Source organism: Parasteatoda tepidariorum, chromosome 6, assembly GCF_982258835.1.
Source record: "Parasteatoda tepidariorum strain Cologne lab strain chromosome 6, Ptep-v5.0, whole genome shotgun sequence".
NCBI classification, from domain to species: domain Eukaryota; kingdom Metazoa; phylum Arthropoda; class Arachnida; order Araneae; family Theridiidae; genus Parasteatoda; species Parasteatoda tepidariorum.
Genome location: NC_141760.1, coordinates 108,057,041 through 108,081,007, shown reverse-complemented (window position 1 = coordinate 108,081,007; position 23,967 = coordinate 108,057,041). Strand labels below are relative to the sequence as shown.

Here is a 23,967-nt window from a genome sequence, read left to right as displayed (position 1 = left end):
GAATTGCGATGCATGATCACGTGAATAGAAATAGCGATATTGGATTTTTAAATCACGTGAATACGAATCTCAATGTACAGTTTTTAAATTGTGTGAATAAGAGTCATAACATGTAGCTTTTAAATCAAATAAATACGAAAATCAATGTTTGATCTTAAAATCACACGCATATGAATTGCGATATTAGTGGATTCCAGAGTGGTATCAGTTATTTCAAACGGTAAAAATTCGACAAAAAAATCTAATTGGCAGGAGAATTATGTGTATGAAAACGTCTCGTGAACGTGTATTAGTGAAAGTTTTAAAATTTAAATTTCTCAATGCAGAAGTCTCAATGCTTACCTCTTACTTTAAATGTTAGATTACGGTAAAAATTTTGACGGATTATACGACAGGTGATTTCGACGGATTTTGATTTGCGGACTTTCATGAATGAATGGACTTGAGATATGAGGAATTCCAAGAAAAAAAATCATAAGCCCTGTTCCTAGACTTAGAAAGACGATACAAAAAACCAAAAATTCTGGGGTACAACCGGAACACAATCAAGCCTGTATAAAATATGTGCGTTACTTGTAAACAAATTTTATAACAAAATCAGTATTCAAAATAAATCATGAATATAAAAATTTAAATCTAATTGTTAAAATATTTTTATATATACATATAACATTTGAAAAGATTTATACAAAATATAAAGAAATATAAATATATATATGAATTGGAAAATATTAGATACTATTCATATAGAAAAAGCTCTGTCATTTTCTTTCTTACTAAGAGTTTTGATCAATTCGTTTAATTTTTTTTTTCTTTTTAGAAAACTTAAAGTAACCATCACATTTGTGCACATAATGTTTGAATTTCTAAACTAAATATATGGAATTTTGGCAATTTGCTTGTACTTGAACCATAATATTTGTAAAGAATAATAAATACATAAAGCTCATATATGCATAATTTGTAAAGAATAAAGAATACATAAAGCTCATATATTCATTGTTAGTTATTGAGAAACAGAAAGACGAGACACTTTTCTAAGAAATAAATTGTTCAAAATATCCTTTATGTCTGGCAAATCAAACAGAATTTCTAAAAATTCTTCCATTCCTGACCTAAAAGAAAGAACATGAATATTTATAAAAATAGAATACAGCCACTATAATGAACCTAGAATATAGTGTGTTGTAAATATTTAGTGGTCCAGTTTGTTTAACTATATTCAGGGTATCTGCTACATTTTAGATTTTCAATTCATGACTTTCGACAAATAATTCCATGAATTTTTCATGACTTAACGAAGTTACTATTTTCTCCACAAAAAGCACAACAATAAATTTAAAAAAAAACATTATAACAACACTAATTGAAATGATAGGTAAAACCGAAACTGTTATACTCTGCATCTTCATATTTATTGATTTTAAACTTAAGAAACAGAGTAAAGAAAGAGTTGAAGCAATAAAATAAATGAAAAAAAAATAAAATACAAAAGCAAATAACTAAATACTGTCAGATATATGTAGTTAGTTAAAGCTGTTTTATTTCACCTTAAAGTGTGTGCGTAAACTAGAATTTTAAATTAATAAAATAAAATAAAAAAATAAATAAAAATATCCTGAAAACACAGAAGTTTAGAAGATAATTCGCTCTACTTGAAATGGCATTCTTTCTTTCATTTTTTGAACAAAAAAAAACACCATAATTTTTAAAGAACAAAATAAAAACATTTTATATTTTAATAGAATATGAGTATGAGTGGGGTGAATTCCATTTTAAAAATTAGGATTTTTCGGCAACCCAAACCCATAATTTTCCATGATTTTTTTAAAAAAATAATAGTTTAAATCATGAAATTTCATGACAAATTTTGTTCAATACCAAAATCCATGACTTTCCAGGTGCACAGATACCTTGTATATTTGTTTTAAAACTTATAGTAAACAGCTGACTAATGATATAACGTTTATGGTATCGATGGAAAACTTTTTTTCAGTTGATGTAATAATGTCATAAGTATATACTTTTTACGTAATAATGCACATCAGAAAGTAGTGTTTAAAATGTGTCATTTGGCTGGAGTAAATAATGAGAATGGTTTCAAAATCCGGGTTGCCACTGATACAGGGTTCTCACTCAATTCCAGGAAAAATATTCCCTGACTTTTCCAGGTATATCAGATAAATTTTAACGAAAATCCATACCATATTTTATCTATACCGTGATATTTTTCATCAGAAAACTTTGATTCTTTTATTAGTAATATCAAATTTTGTGAGCAAAAACATATAATAGAATGAAAAATAAATAAGTTTCAAGGTGAAATTTCATAAAAATAAGTGTAATAGATGTTAGAATTATTTAAATCAAATCTCTATAACTTATTACTGTTATTGACAATTCTAAGACTGGTTATTTTCCAGGTATAATATAGGAATTTTCCAGGTTTTTTTGTAAGAAATTGCAACTTTCCCTGACTATTCCCTGCTTTTTAGAGTTAAAATAAAATTCCCTGACAATTCCAGGTTTTCTTTGTTCTCCTTGACCCATGGGAACCTCGTGATATCTGTAAAAAAAATTCCCTGTGTTTTCTCTGCACACATTATACACAATATATTAAGAGAAAACATGCATTCACAGCACTGCACTATATTAGGATAAAAATGCTAGTTTCTGGAAAAACTTGGAGAAATAAGAAAAAGCTCAACATTAAAACGAATAATGTTATAATCAGGGCCCGACTTACAAGGGAAACTAGGGAAGTGTGACTCGCCAATTTTGAAATAAACTAGTGGGATGTATTCCTTATGAGGAATAATTTTAGGGGGGCAACATTCGTTTCGGCCCATAGAAGGTCCTGTGAGAGATAAAAAATAATTCAATATATAGAAAAATCGGTATTTTATTACTTCAATGCAGACTATTAGTCATTGTATTTGTCTCATAATCCAATTAATTTGTAATTAGTTGGATAATTAATTAATTTGCTAATTAACAAATTAATTAACATTCGTTTCGACCCATAGAAGGTTCTGTGAGAGATAAAAAAATAATTCAATATATAGAAAAATCGGTATTTTATTACTTCAATGCAGACTATTAGTTATTGTATTTGTCTCGTAATCCAATTAATTTGTAATTAATTGGATAATTAATTAATTTGCTAATTAACAAATTAATCAAAAAATTAATTGTCAATTATTAATTAATTAGTAATTAATTAATTGATTTACAATTACATACTCCAATTAATTTAAAAAGTTTTTTGAAAAAAAAAATTTTAAAAATTTGATGTCAATTTTTTTTTTAAATTAACCTAACAGGTTTTTTTGAAAAACTATAGATATATAAAATTTTCGAAATCAATTTTGACAATAAATATGCATTATATAGTATGTAAAAGTACCACAAAGTTAATTGGAGTATGAGACAATTACAATAACTAATAGTCTGCATTGAAGTAATAAAATACCGATTTTTCTATATATTGAAATATTTTTTATCCCTCACAGGACCTTCTATGGGCCGAAACGAATGTTGCCCCCTAAAATTATGCCTCATAAGGCATACATCCCACTAGTTTATTTCAAAATTGGCGAGTCACACTTCCCTAGTTTCCCTTGTTAGCCTAATTGGGGCCCGAAAAAAAACTTCTTCAGAGGCCTCCGTCTGCTTCACTACTGCAGTAATGAAGAAACCAAATTTCTGAAGGCATTTAAATTTTTCACCTCATTATAGATATATAACAAGAAAATTGACTAGAAACTAAAATAGCGATAAAGTCCCCCCTTTTCCAATGGTCAGACGAAATATCCTTCTGTCCATTTTATTGATTTCCGGATTGTTATCTTTGTCATCTAGCTGCGAAAATTTCATATCCTTGCTGATATTAGGGTGGTTTACAGCTAAATTTTCGCAAGTAGGATGGCTCAATTAAACGAATCAGAAGCCTGTATTTCTGCAAACATATCGCATGTTGATATCTGTAAAAATACAGGCTTTTGATTGGTCAAATTTGTCCATCGCAATTGCAAACATTTAGCTGAATTCTGCCTTAGAAAGTGGGGGATTTACGAAATATAGATTCTTTGTGTCCATACGATAGATTACTGAAGAAGCTAATATAAAACTGAAGGATTTTACACTGTACTGATATTTTGTATGAAAAAAGTTCACTAAATAAGGAAACGTAAAATAAGCTTTCTATTTGATTTGGGGCCCCGGGGCAACTGCCTTATAACTGCCGGGTATGCCCTTGCCTTAGTCAGACTCTGGCTATAATAAATGAGCAAATATAATATAGCTAAACTATAATCTTTTAACAGGATGCGTAGCCAAATCTTTCAACAAAAAATAATCACCTTCTAAGAATTTTTTAAGCACTCAAAAATATTTTCAAATGCTTATTTACAAACTATCACATTAACAAACTATTACATTACTATTACATTCACAAAATGCAAAATTATTTCCAAAGACTTTACATGAACATGATAAAATAACTGGTTTCTGATAAAGAACACTCTTCTTGACTATATTAGTCATTATAAAATGATTGAGAGATTTTTTGGTTTCATATCAGAAGATGGAAAATGGAGAGTGAAATTGAGAATATCTTGCAAAATGCAGCAGAGTTGCACATGAGAGTGCCAGAATCTCAACGAACTCAGTCAGTAAACGCACACGCCGACTCGCAAGTATTTCCTCAAACATGTAAAACTATTGCTTTCATATGTTATGGATTGCCGGTACGATGAATTGGATTATGGTTGAATGAATTGTGAAAACGTTGAATAGAATAATGTAAAAAATACGCTTTTGCATAATACATAGCAAACATTGATATTGTAAAGAAAATAAAAATCTCATTTCCGAAATGGGAAAATTAATTATTTCTTAAAAACACCTAATAAAAAAGCACCTCTAAGGGCTTTTAAAAAACGAAAGCACCTTAAAGCACTTTTTAAAAACACTATGCACCATGCTTAATATTCCATATGTTGTGCTTTGAGAGGTCTGCTTTTTTTAAAAGACAAAAATAAGAAATAAAACTCCCCGTTTTTTTTCTCAGTTTGTAAAGAAAAAGTCAAAATTCCCTGCATTTTCCCTGTTATTCTAGCAGATTTTTAAAATCCCTGTATTTTCCAGGTTTTTCCTATTCTCCCAGTGGAGTGGCAACCCTGAAAAACATACCCATATGAGAGAGAATTTGGATGCATAGAATTTCCATTCTTAATTTCAACTTTCTGTTAAAATAATGGAAATCAAAGCGATCAACATCTAAAAAAATTCATTATAATGAAGAGAATCACTTCAGCAGATGGAGAAGATTTTGAATGTTATGAAATATTCCAAATAAAAACATTGTTATAAGAAGAAATTAAGCATAAGAACACTTTGTTGAGGAGAGATTCTACAATTAGTAATCTGTATAAAGCAAATTACATACTTGACTATCACTATTTTCTGATAATTTTTTTCTAAGATTTTGAATAAAACGAATCATCCTTTAGTGGGCTTATTTCTGGGCCGGGATAGCCTGGATGGTAGGATGTCAAACTTGTGTTTGTGAGGACAGTAATTCAAATTCAGCCAGCCGAAGAATCCTGTATGTATTAAATGATGACTGGTCACATTAAATCTGTCTGGGTCATAAAGTACTCCTGATTCCCATAACAAATCAATACCTCTGAGAGTACTGGATCGGAGATTGATTATGCTCTAGTTCAGATCAAAATTATTATAAGTGGATGGATGAAAGGTGTGATAATGAGTCCTCCCTATAAAACTGTTTGTGAGGTATGTGTGTGGCAAAATCGTATCCTTGGACATAGATGGCACCACTGAAAAACAAGAAGAGAACCCTTTGCCTTAAAAATTTGTTTGATTTCAAGCAGGCTGGCCCATATTGGCAAGTGGCATATGTAGTAACAATAACAACTTTTCTGGGTTCATAGATTATTATACTAAGGCAAAAAAATTTACCATAGACATACAGATGGCAATCTATGGATATCGTAGAAATTTATAAGACAAGACGCTATAAGTATATGGTTACAATCAAAATTTGTATGATATACATATAGTAAGACACCATAAGGCTATGATTATCAGAGAAATTTGCATAGCATTTTATGGAGGGACACCATAGCCTTATGGTATGTTTAAAGGTAAGTACCATAGGCATAAAACAAGGTAAGAGAAACACACTATTCACATGCATCATTCATACGGGAATGTGGATAAGGTTGCGAGGGGGGAAGGCTTGTTTTACAGCAACTCCGATAATCCAGCTAAATTCTGCGTTAATTAAACCGATCTATTAAAAACAATAGTACTTTTCAATTATTTCAACAAAAAAAACAACAGCATTTTAACTTATAAAATTTCCCGAGCTGCCAGGTCGACATCAATACCTCAATGAAGCGTTAATTTGCCAAAGAGGTTTTTTTTTATTTACTTTTTGTACAAAGCCGTTTTATTATTATTACTAGTATTTCTTTTTTTTTTTTTTTTTTTTTTGAATTTCAAAGGAAATAGATTTAAAACTTTTTGAAATTATTGAACATCCAATTAGTTTTGACAATGTTTATAGAAATTTTTGAACTTAGTCTATTTTATAAACAACCTGATTTTGGATTTAAATGATATTAGAAGCATCTAGAAACAAATTAGCTCTCACTGCTACAATAATGTTTTGTGAACTTCAGTAACATCAAAAATTATGTTTTGCGTCTTTTTGCGATTATCGCGATGAATCTGTGACGTTTTGATTGACTTTGGATTAATAAACAGTAGAGAAGTAACAAATTTGTAAGACCATTCCAATTTATTTTTTAAATAACTCATATTAACTTTACTTTATTTATGTTTTCTAATTAATTTTTGTTGTAAAGATATGAATCATCCATGTATATTGTCCTTTGCTTTTTTACATTGATGTTTCTCATGTTTAACTACTCAAAATCTGACCTTATTTTGTCTTAATATAATCATTCTTCCAAATGAAAAGAACTTACTGTAATTTAATGACCCTTGTCTATGTATAAATTTCCCTTTATGGAGTTGTATGATAAAATTCAATAGGGCTGTGAAGAAATGTTGTCATAGTCTATGGAAAAATTTCATAGGCTAAAGCACACCATAGTTTTATGGCAAAATTTTTTATATACAATTTACCATATACCGATGTGGTCATACCTATGGTGGAATTTTACCTCATACTTTTGTCTCATATGTATGGCAAAAATTTTTCATATGGTAAAAACTTTGCCATACGTTTATGGCAAAATTCTATGGTAAAATTTTACCATAAGCAAAACCCCATAGGCATCCCTGTGGTTGAATATTTTTGGGCTTTCTGCGACATCTCTCCAGTACCGATATCTTTCAGATAGATACTTTTAATAATAACAAATACACATGTTACTAATTTAAAGTAACAGATGCGTCAACTTAAAAAAAAAAAAAATCGGATAAATTTTTTTTTTTAAATTGAATATGCAATAGTTTTTTTATTCTAATATTATGGGTAATATGCTCGCCTTTTGTAGGGGGAAAATACACACATCATTTCCTTTTTCACATTTTGTATATCATCACATTAAAACAAATAATAATAAAAATTTGTCAAATCCATAGCTATAACTAACAAGAAAAAGATTGAAGGAGAAATCATGTGAATGAGACTCTTCAAAAAGGGATGCTAAATGCATGTTTTCATTTTGAGATTCAGTTGTAGTAAATAATACCGTGTTAAAAAATACTGAATTTTAAAAACTATGTGAAAATTAACAATAATAAATGCAAAAAAAATAGAATTCAACAGAGAAGGAAACTAAATGTTTTACTTTATTTTTCAATATTCTCAAATGAGAATAGAAAAATCATAAGCATTTTTTTTCTACTCAGAAGCACGAGAAAGGCATCTTTTCAATATAATTCTGAAGAAAAGATAAAATCTTTTAAAACATTTCTGCAGAAAAGAATACCATAATTTCTTACTTCACAAAGAAAAAATCTTTCTGCAAAAAGTCGGTACTGTTCTGCGACAATGTCGCTGTGTCACTGTAATTCTGCAACGGGACAAAGGCATATCCTATGGTATTTCTTTATGGCAAATAGTTCTAAGGGAGGGTCTAACTGTAATTAAAAATCAAAATGAAAAATGTACACTTACTGAGAAAGCACATTCAATACAACAGCTGTTTCTGATACAAGGAGATAATTTATTAAACGACAACAGTGCATCTTAGGGATCTCAAAATTGGATTTCAAGAGTTTGGAAATGATAACTGGAAGATGATGAATCTGTTGAATAGAATAAAATCAACATTGTATGTTTCTTAAAAATAAATTTATTGAAACACATAATAATCATATCCAATCAAGAAACCATATTTAATTTAATACTTCAATTGTTTATATGAATTTATGTATGTAAAATGCAATTTAAAAAAGTAGCTTAATTAAAAAAAAAAACTTTTGTTTTAATAGCAATATCTTGAATAAAATATGAAAAGTGTGTGCATTTATAAAAAAAAAATTCAACAAGTATTTCTCATTAAGCTTTTCAATAAGAGGAAATGGTACGTAATTGGTATCAAATCAGATTGGTTCAAAATTTTTAACAATAAGACATTATAGCAAAATCAATGTAAAATATATATATTTCAAATTTAAAAAAAGTTCACAAAATTAACAGTTTCGGCAAAAAATTATTAACAACTTGTGAGGAACGAAACATTATCTTTTCAACTTTAACAAGCATTAAATAAAGAATACATAGAGAGAAGAAAGCTCTCATACACTTAAATTGTGTTCTTTCTTTAGCGGAAATTTTTTGTTTCACCAGTATCTCTTTCATAAATAAAGAAGTAATAGTAGTATTTACCACACACAGAAAATTGGATGGACATTCTGAAAAATTAGCTAATCCTCTTCCTATCTGTCCAAGTAGCTCAGCATCATAATCATTCACCAGTGACAGCAGTTCACACATAGCAGTTACATATTCGTGAGCAATGTCCTATTAAAAAAAATAATATTACAGGAATAATCAAATAGGACAAAAATATTTTTAGTGAACTTCACTTCAAGCATAAAAGCCTTTAGGTAAAATTGCACTAAAGTTTCCTGGCTACACAGCTTTTTTCTCATTAGACATTTACTTATTTTTTAGGCAAATGCTTTAATTTTTTTTAAATAAAATACTCAGTTGTAAAATTTTATTTTGCAATTAAAATTTAATAAAAAAGTAATTTTTGAATAAATTAGAGAGTTAGACACAGAGTTTACATTAGCAGTGAGCAATGTGAATAAATTAGATTAAAAAAAATCAATTAGAGTGTGAGATTCTGCATCTGGTGATGCCTTTTTTCAAATGCTTAAATTTTTTCAAAATAAAATACTTAACCTTAGAAATTTATTTTATTGAAACAAAAATAAAATGTAATAAAAAAAATTGATTTTTGACAAAATTAGAGTTAGACATAGAGTTAACAAGGTGAATCAATTAGATACAAAAATCAATTAGATAATGAGATTTCATAACTGGTGATGCCTTTTTTCATGATTTAATTTTTAAAAAAATAAAATACTTAACCTTAAAATTTTATTTTACTATAACATCATTAAAATTTAATAAAATATTAATTTTTGATTAAATTAGAGAGTTAGACAGACTTAACATTAGCATTGAGCAAGGTGAATCAATCAGACTCAAGTTAAAATTTTTGATGGTCCCATCAAAATGTTTTGATGGTCTCTGTTGGTCTCATTGAGATTCATGAAGGTCTAACATCCTCCAACATTTTTCCTTATGCGTTCTAGTTTTTTGATATGCCAAAAACTTCCATCAATCTATGATGAAAAATGCTACTTTAATACTATGATGGTTAACCAGAAGTTTGATTCTCATGGACCAACAATCAAGGATGATCTGTGATGGTCCTCAATGGTTCCAAATGTATATTTTCATGATGGTTCAATGGATATTCGTGCTGGTTCTCAGGAATTTGCCATCAAAACAATGTTTTTTTTTTATGTTGCACCATCATAAATCAGTCTGAATTCCTACATTAGGATGATGGTGGTTCATGATCGTTCCAACATTTGATTTCTAAGAAACTCTAATGGAAATTTCTAATGGTTCAGCATAAACAAACCATCAAAACAAGTTCCTATTCTTATGTTGGGCCATCATAAATCAGTACAAATTCCTACATCAGGGTGTGATGGTTATTTATGTTGGTCACCCTCAAAAATATAATGGTTCATGATGGAATTATTGATGGTTACCATCAATATTATGTTGGTCCATCAATGGAATTTTAACTTGGGGATACAAAAATCAATTAGAGTATGAGATTCCATATTTGGTGACGCCTTTTTTTCAAATGCTTACATTTTTTAAAAATAAAATACTTAACCTTAAAATTTAATTTTACTGTAACATAATTAAAACTTAAGTCTGCACACGTCTGGGAAGACTTTAAACTAGTTTTTGATAGGAATCGACTTCCATCACAACTGAAGTGAGTAACTGCAGCAAAGACTGGCTACCCAAAAGTGTTTTATGGGATCTGAGAAGGCCAGTCCAGTTCTTGAACACCCATTTTGACAAATCAAGTCTGTGCAAGCGTGTGAATGGTATCCTGCTGGAAGAGAAATGGACCGAAATATTGCAAAAAGAGTTAGGTGTGGAGCATTGTCCACTTACATCTCAGAGTTGATGCTTCCAACCACAGCCCCAAACCATTATGCTTACACCAACCAGGTGTCTGGATACAGAGATAGTTAGTAAGGAAAATAATTTTGTTTTAACTTTGCGCAAATGACTTAAGCAGCAAAAATTAATTTAAATATCCTTATAAAAAAATCTGAAAGGACATTATAAAAGAGTAATTGAATACAGCAGTAGAAGGGAAAAAAAGAACTTACTTGATTAATGGAAATAGAAACATTTGATACAATACAGACTGCATTGACCAGCACACTTTCACAAGTTCCTTTCATCAGAAAAAGAAGGGGTTTTGTTTTCTGCATTTCTTCCTGCAAAATAATAATCCAATGAAATTACCATAATTGAATCAAAGAATCTCAACAGGTAATCCACTGTTACTCAGTGATAGAATTCAACTGTTAGGCACACAGTTCTTAAAATTTCACAATGCTATTGATTTAAAAATTACGTTTTAGCACGAGTTCGGTTTGTATTTTGTAGAAATAAGTGTATTGTACGTTTTAACTATATTGGAGCTTTTAATATATTTCAAAAAATTTTCTAGTTATTATTTTGATTAAATAAAAAAAGCAACAAAGTTCAGTGGATTATTTTCTTAAAAAATATGAAAAAAACATTCAATTCGGTTGAAGGAACAAGCAGGAAATTCTGTTTATACAGAAGAAACATTAAGTGGTAACCGAAAAAATGAAACTAATATTCTTGAACGGAAGATAAAAGTAATATTTTAAATTCAGTACGTGGTTACAGCTTCATAAAATTTCTAAAGTAGCACGTAATTTAAAAATTAAAATAACACCAATATTTTTTTGAAAAAAAAATTGGTCTTATTTACAAATCACCGAATCACCCCTCACACCAACAAATCACCCCTCCCCCTATTATCTCTAATTTCTCTATGCTTCGATCACTCACATTAATTATGGATAAGGAGCACATGAATGTAGAATTCTTCGTAATAAAAATATTGAAAGACTTAAACACGAAGAAAATTTGTACAACAATTCAGTACAATTTGTATAACAATATTTTAATTTCCTAATTAGCAAGATAAAAAATAGATTTTTGTGGGAAGAGTTGTTATCAATGTCAACCCTCATCTATGATAAGGTACCCAACCATAGAATCGAGTTAGCATGTCTTATATACTAGTGAATTGGAATTGTATTTTTGTAGTGATAGATACACTCCAGTACTCCCCCACCAGAATTATATCTGTGATAGAATTTGATGAACGAATACCACTAGTTGCTTGCTGTTTTGTGAGAAGCCGGGACAGCTGTAATAAGATCACCATACTTTTTTGACTGCTGATCGTGAGAGCTGTATTAAGTTCATGGCCATGGTCGCTCCTGTGTTGCCTTTAGAAGCCGAGTGTATACGTTGTACATTGTGTGTGATCTAGACTGAGTAGCAACAGCACTAGGAGATGGATAATGTCGCAGTCACAAGTAGCAAGTCAACTGTTCGATGTGGACTATCCGTATCCATCGAAGTCATCATCATGGATGGCTCGACAGCCCAGGGGGGGGGGGCATAGGCCTGCTCAAGAAGTTTTTTCCCTGCTAACCTTTTTTTGCTAGTGTTTTTCAATTTTTAGTTTTTAAAACCAAAAGGTCTTTCTCTAGGGCAGTGGTCCCCAACCTTTTTGTACCTAAGAGCAAATACCAGAATATCGGTCGAATGGCGGGCACCATTTATTTTTTCAACATAAATTTATAGTTGGTAGACATAGGTAATAATACACACTACATATAGTGCACAAAAAATTAAATTTCAAAAATTAATTTAACATATGAATGCAATTAATATTTTTGTGTAAAATAAATGATTACTAAATTGCTTTTAAAACATACGAAGTATAAAAATTATTTATAAAATTCAGTGGCATGTGGTGTTTGGCATGGTATTTCGCTGACCAGCGCTACATAATTGGGAGAATATGATGCTCTTTTTAAGAATGGAATTTAGTCCTTCAAATATATTCCAGAATTTCTCATGTGATATAATAGTTTTGAGGATAATGTCATCCAATGGAGATCCAAAATCTCTATATCCAATTCTTCTCGCTTTACTTGAAGATATTCCGAAATGTATGTTGCTATTACGGTTACGTTTGTTTGGTTGGTAAGAGGATTAACAAAAAAGTTATCAAAGGCTCGATGATATTAAATTGCTGCTATTAAATTGATCTTTAAGCAATTGGAGGTTGATGACAAATGTCAATTTCACTGCCACCTATCACTTTTTTCATGTTTGGAAAATGCACAAGAGACTTCATTTTCAAATGTGATATCCACAAAACTAGCTTAGCTCTGAACGAGTTAACAGCCTCTATCATTTTTGCTTTATGTTTGTCCTTTCCCTGCAGCTCCAAGTTTAAATAATTTAGTTTTTTCCTTACGTCTATTATGAAAGACAAATCTGCTAGCCAAAGAGGATCTATCTCTTAGTTCTAAAAATGTATGATTTTTGGTTGCAAGATAATTTTTTATTTCTCCAATTATATGTAGAAATCTATTCAAATACTTTACCTTTACTGAGCCAGCGTTTATTGGGAAAATAGAAAACTGAAATATTTTATAGTTGAGCAGCGGGCGCACCTAGATCGATCGACGGGCGCCATGGTGCCCGCGGGCATAGAGTTGGGGACCCCTGCTCTAGGGTATCTACCAATCTCAAATTCGGCCTGCCTCTTTTTCGTGTGCCAACTGGTCTGGCATTGAAAACTCTTTATGTGGTACGGTCTTCGTCCATTCTGATAACGTGGCTTTCCCACTTTATTCTTTGTCGTTTAATAAAGTTAATAATGTCAAGTTCATTATATGTGTGATAAAGCTCTAAATTTGATCATCTAAGCTACACACCATTTTTTGAATTCCTCCAAAAATACTTCTCAAAACCTTTCTCTCAAAGGTACCCAACATATCTTCATCCGTACAACATATGGTCCAGGTTTCACAAGCATATGTTAAAATTGATCTTATAAGAGATTTATATAATAAAACTTTTGTTTTTCTACGAGTTACATTAGATTTTATGTATTTTCGAATTCCATTAAAACAGTTATTGGCTATAGTAATTCTTTTTATTTCCATTGCGGTATTGTTCCTGTTGTTGATTACAGAACCCAAGTAAACGAAATTGTCAACAACCTCAAATTTATATTCTTCAATTTCTAAATGGGTGTTATTGAATTTTGTTTTAGTACAGGGCAAATATTTAGTTTTACTCTTGTTTATTCTCAGGGCCCATCTTGAGAGCCGCTTTCTCTAAAGAAATAAAAGCCTGCCTTAGTGCTATAGGTGTTTTAGAAAAAACGTCTATGTCATCAGCAAAGGCCAACAGTTGTACAGATTTATTAAAAATAGTTCCCCTGATGTTAATGTTGGAATCTCTTATTACTTTTTCTAAGACTAAATTGAAGAGTAGGCATGCCAATGCACCCCAATGTCGCACACCATTAATTATTACCATTGGGCTTGATAGATTATTCTGTATTTTGACCCTAGTTTTGGTTTCATTTAGTGTTAGGCATATCAGCCTAGGTAACTTTTTAGGCATTTTAAACTCGCTCAAGGCTGCAATGACGGCTTTTCTATTGATGCTATCGTAGGCAGCTTTAAAATCAATGAAAAGTTAGTGTGTATCTATTCCAAATTCTTTAGTCTTCTCCAGCACCTGCCGAATGTAAAATATTTGCTCAGTGGTGGATCTTCTTTTCCTAAATTCATCTTGATAGTCTCCAACCAGTTTTTCTACAAATGGAGAGAGTCTGTTGTATAAAATATTTGAAAATACTTTATAGCTTGTACAAAGCAAGCTAATACTTCTATAGTTAGAGCATTCAAGTAAATTGCCTTTCTTGTGTATTACACAGGTTACACTCGTTCCATTCCTCAGGGATTATTTCCTAATCCCAAATTGCTTTTATTAAGTTATGTATGTACTTAGTCATTTTAATTCCACCATTTTTCAGTAATTCGGATGCAATAGCATCAGGACCAGGTGCTTTATTGTCTTTAAGTTTGTTAATACCTTCAGCTACTTCTTTTAACGATGGTGGTACAGTCTCATCTTGGATGACAGTTTGTATGTTTTCTGTACATATCTCATATCCATAGATGTCTGTGTTCAGTAGACAATCGAAATGTTCATTCCATCTCTTCAACACCTCTGTTCTATCAATCAATCCTTATGATGACATGAGATAATTCTTGGTTTTAATTCTTGAAGCCCTAGATTGATTTCCTGAAAAAAAGCTCTGCTTTCATTAGTATCTCTCAAATGTTCAAAATTTTTAAGGAGATCCTCAAAAAATTTCCTCATTTTTGTTTTGCGAATTCCTTTTTCCTCTCTTCTTGCATCCTTGTGCGCAATCACTGAATTTCTTGAATGTCTCTTGCTCAGCATTTTGCCATATGCCATTTTTTCTTTTTGTAGCCAAGAAACATTAATTATCAAACCAGTCCTTTAATTTTGCTTTCTTAACCTTTTCCACAACTTGGTTACCAACTTCAATGTGTTGAAATTAAATTACAATTGTAAATAAACAGATCATTTTGAGAAAAAGAAATATTTTAATAAAGATTATAACATAAGACAAACTTAGACGAAAAAAAAAGAACACTTCTATTGATATATTTTCTATATAAATAGAAGTGTTCTTTTTTTCCGTCTAAGTTTGTCTTATGTTATAATCTTTTTCTCAAAATGATCTGTTTATTTACAATTGTAATTTAATTTCAACACGTTATCAGCGCGACGCTCTGTGTAAATAAATATTAGAAATTCGGATCTAAGAAGATAGGCAGCACAATAATAATCGCCGCTATGGAAGAATACAAATTGAAGAAGCTGAACGGCGAAAATTATCATGCATGGGCAATACGTGCCCGTGCACTGATGGTGCAGAAAAAATGCTGGGAGGCAGTTGAGTCTGGCTATGGACTTGCTGAAATGTCCGAAAATGAGAGAAAGAAAAATGATGAAGCATTAACTCTAATGTTCTTGATTGTAGAATATACGTTTTTGGATGATATTGGCCACTGCGCCAAGGCGAGGGACTCATGGATTGTATTGAAAGATATGCATACTAAATTTGGCTTACTGCATGTTTTGCAATTAATGAAGGACTTTTTTAACATTACCTTGAAGCCTTAGTTTGAAAGACTTGCTCTAACCCTTGCCATGACCAGAAAATGGTCAGAATTCAGGTTAGTACCATGATAAGTTCTTACATCCAGTATGTCTGTCTTGTGTCTTGAATCTATTAAGTAATGGTTTATTTGATTGTTAGTGTCTCCATCAGGAGAACTCCAAGTTATTTTATGATTTTTTTTAAGTTGAAACATTGTGCTTGGTATTATCAAATTATTGCCTGCTGCAAAATCAATAAGTCACCTTTCATTATCATTTGTAACGTCATGAAGTCTATACTTATCGATAATTGGTCTAAATTCGTTTTCCTTCCCACTTTTTGCATTTCATTTGCATCACCCAGTATAATTTTGACATCGTTTTTCGGGCTAGATGCATACAGTGCCTGTAGTTTTCGTAGAAGAACTCCTTTTCCAAACTATCTTTGTCCTCCGTTGGAGCATGAAAATTAATAAAACTATAATTAAAAAAAAGATTCCTTTTATTCTAATTTTACACAGCATAGATGACTTACAAAGTCAATTAGAAGAGGTCTTATTCGCTTACTCAGTATAAAGCCAGTGCCAAATATATGCTTGTTTTTATCACAGCTATAGACAATCATGTGGTTTTATCACAGCTATAGACAATCATTGGGTTTTCTCTTCAACTATTCCTCTCCTATCCATCTCATCGCTTGTATATAGCTAGTATATTAATTCTAAAATAATCAATCTGCTCAATTAGCATTTGCAATCCTTTATTCCTATATAAAGAACGAATATTCCATGATCTAATTTTCAAGTCTTTAAAGCCTTTACCAAATCGTCTCTTTGTAGTCAGTCCGTGGTTTTTTCTTCTTGAGATTTCGTAACAATAGTTTTTTACAGTGTAGAGTCGTTAGTCTTACGTCCAACCCACAACCTGGAGGGCCAGTCTCCTGATAAAATCCACAGAAGCAGGGTGCCCATTTTAGTCGCCTCTTACGACATGCATGAGCTACGATGGGACTATTCCTTCAAATCCGGTCACCACACGGGTTATCCATCAAAGTAGGCATGTTAAAATCGTAGTGAGAGTTTCTGCCAAGGTAGACGTATTCGCATCATGTCAGGGCCACCAATGTGGGAACAGTAGCTATCGACAATGTCAACTTTGATCTAAAAAGATAGGTACCCCACTGTTCAATGCGGACCATTCATTGAAGTAGGCATTTTTAGATGGAAAAGAGCGTTACTGTCAAGATAGGCGAAAGTGGGAGTTTTTGTTATGGTAGGCGTGTTCACATCATTAATGTGGGGAGAGGATTACAGAGAATGTAAACCTTCATCTATGAAAAGGTACCCCACCATAGAATCGAGTTAACATGTCTTACATATTAGTGAATAGGAATTGTATTTTTGCAGTGATAGATACACTACAGATTTCATTTTTCAACTTGGCCACACTTGCGCAATAAAGAGTCATTCCTCAATAGTAACGGCAATATCATGATAGTTACAGAAGATAAAATTTTAAAAGTTGCACAAAAAATATTTTTTTAAAAGAAGTTTAATGACTTAATTTAGCATTTTGTTTAGTTATACAAAAAAAGTCTTTATGTTAAGTAGGAAAAAATATTTTAAAAAGAAATAAAATGATCAAACCTGTATGATTAAGTCTCGAAAGGCTTGTGACCCAGCAGATAAATAAACTAGAATTTTAGAAATACAGTTTTGCATCTAAAGTAAATAAGTCTAATTAAACAGTAATATAAAATATTGATACATTGATAGAATGAGAATGATAGTTTTTAGGTTTTATCGTAATGTGTTCATGCATATATATGTATTACTGAACTTTTTTATTGTAGAAATATGGAGTCCCCCCCCCAAAAAAAAAGAAGAGGCAAAATTAGACTTTTTTATTTATTTATTCATTAATTCAAATTATTATATTCTTTAATAGTTATATCAGGAATGGCAAGTTTCTTCTGCCCTGTATGAAATAGGTATCTTCCAACTTAAGCAGAAGAAATACTTCTCCAAAAACTAATATCTCACGTAATATTTAAACAGTTTATAATTTAAATCTAGTTTAAACAGCAGAATTACTTTTCAAGCAATTTAATGCATTATTTTTAAATAAATAAAAACTATAAAGCAATAGTTGATGAAAAAAAATTATGAATTACAGTAGTTTTTCAAATGTTTTACATAAATGCGTATAGCAAAATTTTATTCATTCGACTAAATTAGCAAATCATATACTAAACATATAAACTACTAAAAAACATATATTGAATGAACAATTACAAATAACATACCAATTTTGTTAAACATAAATACTACAACCAAGTCTTAAATAGTATGACTTGTAGATTTTTAAAACTAAGAATCACCATCATCATAATTTGTGAGACAGCCCAATGTGGGCCAATGCCTTCCCCTGAAGATTTCTCCATAATGACTTCTGTTTTATCTTTCATCTCCAATTCATTTCATTAATTGCAAGAAAATCCGACTCCACCCAATCAGCCCATCTCAACCGCGTCCTTGCCTGCTTTCTTGTTCCAGTGGGTCTAAAAAGCAATATCTTTTTTATTGTATTATCATCATTCATTCGAATCACATGGACCATCTAATTTATTTTTATGTAACTTATATCAGGTTTATAAATCTTGTACAGTTCGAAGTTAAATCTCCCTCTCCAATTATTGTTTTCATTTACACCACCAAGTATACTCCACCCTACGTCAAGATCGGCCTGACAAGAGTTTTGTAAATTAAGAATTTTGCTTTTCTAGAAAGAAATCTAGATTTAATAAATTTTCTCAGCCCATAAACAGTCCTATTTGCAAGATAGTCAGTTTTTTATTTCAAGAGACAATCTGTTATCAATAGCAATAATTGATCCAAAGTAAGTAAAAGCAAAACTAATAATAATAACATGAAAATATAGTTAAATTTATACTAAAAAAGTAAAGGTAAAAAACTTCTGGCACTCTATTAAATTTAAGCTATTCTTATAATACTTATTGTTAAAAAAACTGTATTGATCTTTTTAAATTTCTTTCATTCAATCAGTTTCTCCAGCCTTTTAAAGTTCACTGGAAGAAATAGGTTCCTCCTGGAGAAAATACCCACCCTGGGTTAAAACAATCAAAACAAACACTGTATTATTTTATTTATATATTTTTAGACAAACAATTAGCAAAAAAGAATAGAAACCTAATATATTATAGGGTTGCCAGTCAAATTTGGGATGAAAAATTCCCTGTACATATTACACACAATATATTAAGAGGAAACACTATCACTGTGCCCTTGTGTGTGAGCTATATTTTATTTAATTGCTAGAAAAACTTGAAATAAGAAACAGTTCAACATACATAAAACAAATAAAGCTATAGTAAATGAAATAGTTTAGTATACAAGGGTGATTGTGACACAAAATGAAAAACCCTGAAAATTTTATGTGCAAAAACTCGATATCAATTTATGTACCATATATTTTTCGTATTTAACATAATCATTTTTAAGCAATATTTATAATTAAATTATCTACCAGTGAAGAATATCAAACCTTTATAGTAACTAATTTAGGAAAAATCTTAGTTCTTACGAAATTCGCAATGTAGGATTTTTAAACCACGTGAATACGGATCATGATACGAGATTGTTAAATTAAAAATCGCAGAGCGTAATTTTAAAATTAGGTAAAAACGAAAATTGATGTGTGATATTCTAAGTGTGCGAGTAGAAATCGCGATATTAGCAGGTTCCGGCGCAGTTCCAAATATTCAGAATGGCGAAAATTCGACAAACTAAAAGAACAAACTGGCTGAAGAATCACTTGCATGTAGCATCTCCTTAGCAAGAAAAAGCGAAAGTTTCAAAATTTGATATTGGATTCCGTGAAAATGTTGTTAGATTATAAATTTTTGATTAGTAAAAGTCCAAGAACCAATGGTCTTGAGAAACACGGAATTCCGAGATATTCCCAGAAAAATCATATACCTACACCCAATTTTTAGGCCTGGAAGGATAATATGAAAAACCCAAAATTCCGGGTTACCCCTTGAATACCATCACCCAAGCTGAAATATCATCCTTGAATATCCCACATAATGCGCTACGAGCAGTCACCACTTTTAAAAGACGAAAATAAGAAATAGAATTCCCTGCATTTTTCCAATATGTAAGGAAAAACTCAAAATTCCCTGCATTATCCCTGTTATTTTAGGTGATTTTTAAATTCCCTGTATTTTCCAGGTTTTCCCCATGGTGGAGTGGCAACCCTTTATTAGAATAAAACAAAAATTACCTGATAATCTTCAATCAGAAGAGCATCAAAAAGGTATTTAATAATGTTCGAATGATTCTGAAATAAATAAGGATATGATCAATAATAAACATAGAATAAAAACGAATAAACTTAGAGCTAAAATTATAAATAAAACAAAACATGCATCAAATAATTATCAATTAATAAGACTATCATTATAATCAATTCTTTTACACATATATTTAAAGGCATAAAGCTTAGTTTTGGTTTTAATCTCAATTTATAATAGATTTTTATTTACCAATTTTATTCAATTCATTTGTGAATGATGAACGTATATATGTACTAGCAATAAGTTATTTTAAAGGACTAACTACTATGCTTATTTCGAATTCTGAAAAAATACTTAATATCCATAATACAGTAGAGAACCAATTATCCGGGATGCTCGGGACCATCGCTATCCCGGATGTCTGAATTTCCCGGTTTTCTGGATCGGCAAAAAAACGTAGTTTATCGATGTTTTATCGAACCCAAATTACAATGAAAACAAGGTAAAACATTTTAAGAAAAGAAAATTTCTCTTTAATTAACAAAAATAGAAAAATAACATTTACAAGAATAGAAAAATAACATTTTAATAACATTTAAAAGTTTTGACAAGAAAAGTAAGTTTAAAAATTACAAAATTCGCATATATTTATTTTTTAAACATTTCATCAACTTTTAGCTGACGAAACTTTGGTTTTTGATTGAGAAACAACTGTTGGATTTTATAAACAGCCATTACATGAGTTTCCTCAATAAATGATTTCTGTTCCATTCCAGCTATTAGTTCTTTAGTTAGTTGGATACATCGTTCATTAGATATGACAGATACTTGTTCAGCTTCATCTTCGTCGTCACTTTCGTTTTGTTCTGCGCCTGGGTTCAACGCCATCTGAATAATTTCAGAATCCATCATTTCGTTTACAATTGGGACTTCGTTATCTATATTAAAGCACTCATTAATCTCTGCTTCTGACATTAAGTCCCGCTCTAACCATTTTCGAGAGTATTCGCGGAGCTCATTTTGAAAATCTTTTTCTTTTGAAATTTTAAACCCTTCAAAAGGAGAGTCGTCAACATCTTCTTCTAAAAAAATACAAGTCGGAATTAACTTCCGCCATGCGTGAGTTAATGTATCGTGGGAAACAAATTCCCATGCTTTCGCTGACAACCATATAGCATCTTTCACGGTGAATGTTTTCAGAAAATCTTGGACTGATTTTCCTTCATTAGCTGCGTCGATCAGCTTCTTTAAAAACTCAACCTTATAGCGGCATTTCAAGCTGCGTAAAATGCCTTGATCGAGAGGCTGTATCAAGGACGTACAGTTTGGGGGGAGATATTGAATTTCAATATTACTGGCAGTTAAAACGGCTGCAGGTGGATGTGCCGTACAGTTGTCTAAAAACAAAACAATTTTACAGTCATCGGGCAATCCCACCGATTTACAATGTGCGCGTGATTTAGGCACAAATTCCTTTTTGAACCATTCCGTGAAAAGTTCCTGCATGATCCAAGCTTTTTTATTAGCTGTATAAACTACAGGCAAAACTTTGACACCTTTTAATGCCCGGGGATTTTTACTTTTGCCGACAACAGTCAGTTTCAATTTACACGTGCCCGCTGCATTCGCGCAGGCTAATAATGTCAGCCTATCCTTCGCAATTTTGAAGCCACTAGGATTGATTTCATCTGTTGTAGTATAGGTAGTATCTGGTAGATACTTGTAATGCAGACCCGTTTCATCAACGTTAAAAATTTGCTCTAGGGTCAAGTTCTGAGTCTGAACCACATTCAGCACAAAATCTACATAATTCTCAGCGGCTTCTATATCGGCTGAGGCTTTTTCACCGCAAAATTTCGTTAATCGAATGCCGTTTCTCTCTTTGAATCTGGAAAACCATCCTATGCTGTATTCGCAATTTTTTTCTATGCCAAGCTCATCATGAAAATTTTTCACTTGAGCCATAATTATTTGTCTAGTTAAAGGAAAGTTTTCTGATCATCTCTGTCTTATCCACTCCATTAATACTTTGTCGACATCCTCATTTTTTGCCTGATGCAAAGTCTTTCGTTTTTTCATTGCATCTTCTCGCTCGGAATTTGAAAATAGAGCCAGTATTTTTTTCTTTTGACCGTCTTTTCGAAGATCATAAATGGTTTGAGTCCCTACGTTATAAATCTCATTAAGAGATTTTACTGAAGAACCTTCGTCTAATTTTTTTAAAATTTCTACTTTCGTTTTTATCGATAAACTCACGTGCTTTCTTTTTTTAGACGTTGAAATAGACGAAGACATTTTCTTTCAAAATCACAAAATATACGACTAGTGCTATAAAATTCCAAAATTAAAATAAATTTTTCACACTCTAAAAAAGATTCCTAACACGTTTTAACTAATCCTAGCACAAGTAGATAAATGATGGATGATCTACTAATGTCAGAGAAGGGGGTGGAACCAATGCCAAATAAATGAAGCTGAAATAAAAGATTAAAAAAAAAGTTCTAACATGTTAACAAGTTCCTTGACTCGGACTTCTAATAGACAACATTCCAGAAATGATTAAGAATAATAGAAGAATCTTAAAGATGCAAAAAATAACGTCGGTCCGGTAAAAATCGGATTTTTTTTAAATTCTGTGTTGCGCTAGCGCAAATTACAGTACTGAAAACGGAAGCGAAATCTCGCAATTTAGTAGTGTCGAATTCTCTGACAATTGTTTCCAATTGTGTTTTAAGTTTTATTTTGCGAAATTATTCTGATTACTTTTTTAATGATAAAATGTAATCTTTTTTTAAATGATCAACTTAACTATATTCTTACTTTATTATTGAACTAAAATTTGTCGTACAATTTTAATCGTTTTCGTATTCCAATTTGTACTCCCATTTCAGTTTTTTTTTACTTAGTAATGTATAGGGATATATTTTTCTTTTTATTTCTCTTTCACCTTCTATTCAACGATATTCGTGTGCAATGCTTGTTCCCCGCCCCGCCCCCCCCCCCCACATAAATCAAAGAGAAAACGAAAACAGCAAGCCACTCCCTTTTTGATTGACGGTAGCTTATCTGAAAACCACAAATTCTTGGGAATGCAGGGATGAAAGTAAAAAGTTTCCCCTTTTCCGGCCCCTTCCCGTCCTAAAGAACTTCAAGGTTACAGAAGAAATAATCAAGTTTTCTCTTGACATATGACTCCCTCCACCCACCCTTTTTCCTACTAAACTTCAAAAATGAGTAACACTTCCGCATTTTTTCTCCATCCTTCCAGTTCAAAATGGCGGGAAAACGACGCGAAATTTTTCCCGGTTTTCTGATTTCCCGGTTTTCTGGGTCCCGGATAAATGGTTCTGTACTGTACTACAAATAAGTTTACTAATAAAAATAATTAATTTTAGCTTGAAATAATAAATTATTTTTTACTGTTTAATTTTTAACTAAGAAATTAATAAAAAAAATTATTGCCAAAATTGTTTTTACTGAGGAAGTTAATAAATTTTTTATTCTTAAAATTTTAATACAACAGTGCTTGTGTTAAATACAATTTAAAAATTTGTATAGGTGTTTTGAAAACAAATTTTTTTTCCTTCAAAAGAGCAGTTCATCCACTATAAGAGACTGCTTTTTGTTGATGATAAAATAAAACACATTAGATTTCGTAGTAGGGAAAAGAAAAAGTTATAAAATTTTTTTTTTAAACATTTAACTTATACCAGACAACTTTTAAAAATGTTAAACAACAAACTAAGAAAAAGCATAATTTCTTTGC

The 23,967-nt window shown here is 31.0% G+C and overlaps 1 protein-coding gene across 5 annotated transcripts in view; it reads right to left on the bottom strand.

The window, feature by feature from the left end:
- Positions 1-971: 971 nt before the first annotated feature.
- The window catches only part of LOC107453183 (uncharacterized), a 38,580-nt gene continuing 15,584 nt past the window's right edge, over positions 972-23,967 (bottom strand). For 3 of the 5 annotated variants that reach the window (XM_043046965.2, XM_071178254.2, XM_087166420.1), the window contains exons 9-14: positions 20,189-20,245; positions 17,530-17,604; positions 10,942-11,052; positions 8,894-9,028; positions 8,180-8,310; positions 972-1,115 (exon numbers count right to left, since the gene is read on the bottom strand). In XM_043046965.2, coding sequence (XP_042902899.1) covers positions 1,007-1,115; positions 8,180-8,310; positions 8,894-9,028; positions 10,942-11,052; positions 17,530-17,604; positions 20,189-20,245 — 618 coding nt within the window. In that variant the 3' untranslated portion in view covers positions 972-1,006. Of the gene's footprint in view, positions 1,116-5,627; positions 5,844-8,179; positions 8,311-8,893; positions 9,029-10,941; positions 11,053-17,529; positions 17,605-20,188; positions 20,246-23,967 lie in introns of those variants that run through there. The other 2 variants (XM_043046968.3, XM_043046969.2) reach the window with 2 other exon arrangements.